A 4,337-nucleotide genomic window follows, 5' to 3' on the forward strand; every position below is an offset into this window, starting at 1 on the left:
AGGATGACTAGCACTAAAACTTTCAGTTTTTTGCAACCTCTCACCTCAATAAGTAGTAGACTACATTGTACTCTCTAGAACTAGACTGTTTGTGGCTTATGAAAAAAATATATAAAAGATACATAATTTGTATAATGCATGAAACGCATCATAGATTTTCCATACCCTTTAATGTTACTTTAGTCCTCCCCTTTCTTTTGGAAACCCTATGTTTATAGGATCTCTTTGGAATTTACAAATTTGCTGCAGCAATAATCAATGTGATCCCTACTCCGAAATACTTACAGCCCTAGTATCTTGACCAAATGGGGGGTCAAATTCAGTGTGTGAGACAATCAGAAGACAACAATTAAGGTCGATAGAGATCACCAGCACGGTAATATTTAATATAACGATAGCGTAGTACTAGTGCATATATCAACCACAAGCTCTTTCATTTTGTGTTAGATATATTATATTGTTGCTAAAAAAATGTTCACTTATTCGTCCATTGAAGATTAAGACATGGGAGACAAGAATGCTGTACAGCATCACCAGTAAAATTAGCAAGTTGAGAAGATTTTTGAGAATGAGTTCTGAGAAACCAATCATGATACCACAACATTTTTTTTGAGAATACATTATACCACAACATGCGAGACCGGCAAAAAAAACAAAAATGGATAGCATTAGCATGCAAAGGGGGTGCAAAACAACAACAATATGATTGAAAAGTGAACAACGACATTGCACTCTAGCTCCATGCCACACTCATGAAGAAATGACCAACTTAACCCACCAATTCCATCTTCCATTATACGCCAGAGATTATACATGTACACCCTTATCACCCCCATTTTATAAGAGGTTTATCAATAATAATAACCTCTCAAATTCCCCCCATCTCCCCGATACATACGCGACGTAAAAAAAGCACACAAACTTATATAAGGGATACATAAAACTCTACCCCTCTACTACCTCGGACACCATTTTTCTTTCCCTCATCCACACCATTACCATAGCAACAAAAAGGAAGAGCCAGCTTGATCGATCGATCTAAGTTTGAGGTGACTATAGTTTCATAACTATATTAATTAGCTTGAGATGAGTTTCATCCGCTAGTAGCTAGTAGCCATGCAGCATGCTCGCATATTTCATGCGAGCATGGAGGGAAGGCATGGAGCATTGGAGCTAGCTACTAGCTCGTGTTACCATTACCACACACTAGAGCGAACCTTGCTCGTGCGCGCCGCTCATGCGCTGCCTCTTGATGCTCCCGCCGCCGCCGCTAGACGAGGACGTGTCGCCGCTGCTGGCCGTCTTGCGGTCCATGACGCCGCGCAGCGCCTCCTGGATGGACGCGACGAGCTCGTGCCTCCGGTGGTGGTGGGAGGCGCGGGCTCCGCAGCCGTCGGCGGCGTCGTCGTCGTCTTCACCGCCGTGGCCGCCTCCCACGTCGTCGTGTTGGCGACCTTCTTCCTCCTCGCCGCCATCGTCGTCGTCGGCGGTGGTGATGAGGAGCACGTTGCGGACCCGGCCGCCGAGCGTGGCGATCTCGGCGCGGCGCGCGCGGAGGCGGAGCGCGGCGAGCGCGCGGGCGATGTCCGGGATGAGGCCCGCACGGTCCTCGCAGCACAGCGACGCCCGCACGAGGAGCCTCCCCTCGCCGTCCTCCCCCGCGTCCACCGCCAGCTCGTCTGACTCCGTCGGAAGGAGCAGGTTCCGCCGCGCCGCCGCCGAAGCCTCCTCCTCCTCCCCCTCCCCCGCGGCGCCCAGCACCGCCGACGTCTGCCGCTTCAGCTCCTTCACGTGCTCGATCACCTCCGCCAGCAGCGACGCCTTGTCCGTCTGCAGCAGCGAAGTAACCAAACAGAAGAAGAGATCAGCGCCATCATTAGCCGCTTTGAATCGATCAAATCAAGCTAGCTTCGGTTAGATGCATGCGACTATGCGAGTATAATTGCTACAGTGCAAGTAGGCTTGCTGGCTGGCTGTGGCTGCAGGTGTAGTGGAGGTAGGAGAGAGGGAGGCTGGGGGTGATCGAGTGGAGCGAGTGCATGCGAGCATGGAGGAAAAGCTACAAAAATGGCGCGCGTGGGTGCAGCCTTTGCATGCGCGCGGGCCGGCGTCCCCGGCCTGCCTGCCGCTTTTGGGGCGGGCGCGTGAGCTGAGGCGCCTGATGAGCTCTGACACGAGCGTGCGCGCTTGTCTTGCACGGGCCGCTCTCCCTGCAGGAGCGCAGCCAGCGCAGCAGGGGGCGAAGCAGGGCTCGGTCTCCCACGAGCCCAAAGGCTTCTGCGCCATTTTCTGCTAGCTGCCATGTCAGCCGGTGCTACTGCTACCTCCGATCCTCCACTACATGACTACATGGGAGTGCTTTTCGTCCTCTTGGTCTAACCTATGACCATCTCTCATCTTGTCTTTGTCGTCTCCTTTGTTTGTCCTAACTTGAGACCCCTGCAATTTACTGCACTTTGTAGGGATTGTTTAGATCCTGTGAAATGAAAAACCATGTATCATCATGGTATACATGATCGTTGTGAATATGGCATTAGTCAGGGAGGAAATTAGAGATAAGGCCAAGGGATTAAGAAATGGGGAATTGGATAGGGCTCTTGATTTAGTTTCAAGCATGTAATAATCATGCTACGAGTGGGGGTTATTTGTAGAGCCGGCCAGTGTCACTAGGGAGTGTCGAGAGAAACTGGCTAAGCTATTAAGGTAGGTAGCTCGGCGGCTAGATATACTTCTTGTTGCTGCGAGGCCTGCGTTCTTAGCTCATCTCAAGCTGTACGTGTGCTTAATTTGCTCCTCTAAGCAGCCATGGCGATCTTGTTATCGTTTGCTGGATCTGATGAATTGATTAGTGGTCGAGCAAGCCAAGCGGATCCGTGGATCTCGCGATTGCGCATGTGCGCAGGGCCGCCGTGTTCTAGGGTTTGCCCATGAACGCGCGAAGAATAGTCCATGCATCTGCAATCACATATGCACACGGTGCACAAATAAGTAAGCTCGTCATCGATCGATCACCTTGGTGGTGTTGGGGAGGAGGCTGCGGAGCCTTGCGAGGTGGCTGTTGATGCGCTGGCGGCGGCGGCGCTCGGCCTCGCTGTGGCTTCGCGAGGCCGCCAGCGCCTTGGCGTCCATGATCTCCTTGGCCGTCATCCGCCCCAGCTCCGCCTGCAGGGTCCCCAGCAGCCCGGACACCATCCTCGACCCCTGCGGCACCCCCGCGCCGCCGCCAGCAGCAGCCAGCAGGCCGTGCGGCGGCGGTGCTGGTAGATGAGGCGGCTCGAGCCCGAATACCCCGAGCTGCGGCCCCACGCCGCCGGCGCCCTCGCCGTACCCGCCGCCGAAGCCGAAAGGCGCCGCCTCGGCGCCGAAGGGCGGCGGGCCTTGGTGGTGGTGGTGATGGGGGGCCATGTAGGAGAACCCCGGCGCGGCGGCCGTGCCGAGCCACGGCAGGAGGGCCGGGCCGGCGTGGCCGTAGTCGGCCCCCGCTCCCGATCCGGCGGCCTGCAGCAGGAGCGCCTCGTGGCTGCCGTGGACGCCTCCAGCCTCCCACATCCCCGATCGATCTCTATGGATCGATCAGCTAGCAGCTTAGCTTGCTGGGTGGTAGGGATGGATGAATTCTTCTTGGGAGGGGGACGGCTCGCGCGGCGGGTGGCTAGCTAGCTTCTCCCCGGCCGTGGTGCTCTTGTTGCTTCTTCTCTTTTGCCGCCGGTCAAAGGAAAGCGTGGGACGGCCGGGTGGGGGTGGCTTTTAAACTCTCTGGGTCGTGTCGACCTGCCCACTGCGCAACATCATCCGTGTGTGGCTTACTTTTTGCGATGTGTCGTCTGGCCTTTTCGCACCGGGGAGGGGGTGAGGTGAGGTGGTCGGCTAGTGGTCGAGACGGCTAGGGCTCGCTCGTGTACGGCACTACGGTGCTAGGCATCCTCCCGGCCAATTCTTCCTCTTCTTGAAAAGTTGAAATACATTGTCGGGGGCCTTTTCTTTTTCCCTCTCTTCATTAAGGATTATCTATTGCTTATGGTAGACATGATTGGAGATGCGTACTGTAACCTAGCTATATACTTGTCCTTTTTTCGGAACGTGGGATTTTTTCATGGTACTCTTGCATGTAAAAGTGGGTTGTATGTGAATCACAAATGAATGGGATTGCATATATATTTTTTTAAACTAGAGAACCAAAAGGGTATCCCCCTCCCACCAAGAATATATCGACTTTATAGGTCTTACGATCTGTCGGGCTAATTTAAGATCCCACCGGACAAGTTTATACCTTCTTCATCTCAAATTTAGGTGCATATTTTCTTAGAATGAAATTCTTAGTAAATGAAAACACTCGT

General features: G+C 53.4%; 1 protein-coding gene across 1 annotated transcript; it reads right to left on the reverse strand.

Moving 5' to 3' along the window:
- Window positions 1-685: 685 nt before the first annotated feature.
- Window positions 686-3,726, reverse strand: LOC101766145 (transcription factor bHLH30). Its single transcript, XM_004973448.3, has 2 exons — window positions 3,013-3,726; window positions 686-1,830 (listed from the first exon to the last, which is right to left on the reverse strand). Exons 1-2 carry the CDS (start codon window positions 3,547-3,549, stop codon window positions 1,207-1,209), a joined length of 1,161 nt encoding a protein of 386 aa, XP_004973505.2. The 5' UTR covers window positions 3,550-3,726; the 3' UTR covers window positions 686-1,206.
- Window positions 3,727-4,337: the final 611 nt, after the last annotated feature.

Source organism: Setaria italica, chromosome VI (genome assembly GCF_000263155.2).
Source record: "Setaria italica strain Yugu1 chromosome VI, Setaria_italica_v2.0, whole genome shotgun sequence".
Taxonomy (NCBI): Eukaryota; Viridiplantae; Streptophyta; class Magnoliopsida; order Poales; family Poaceae; genus Setaria; species Setaria italica.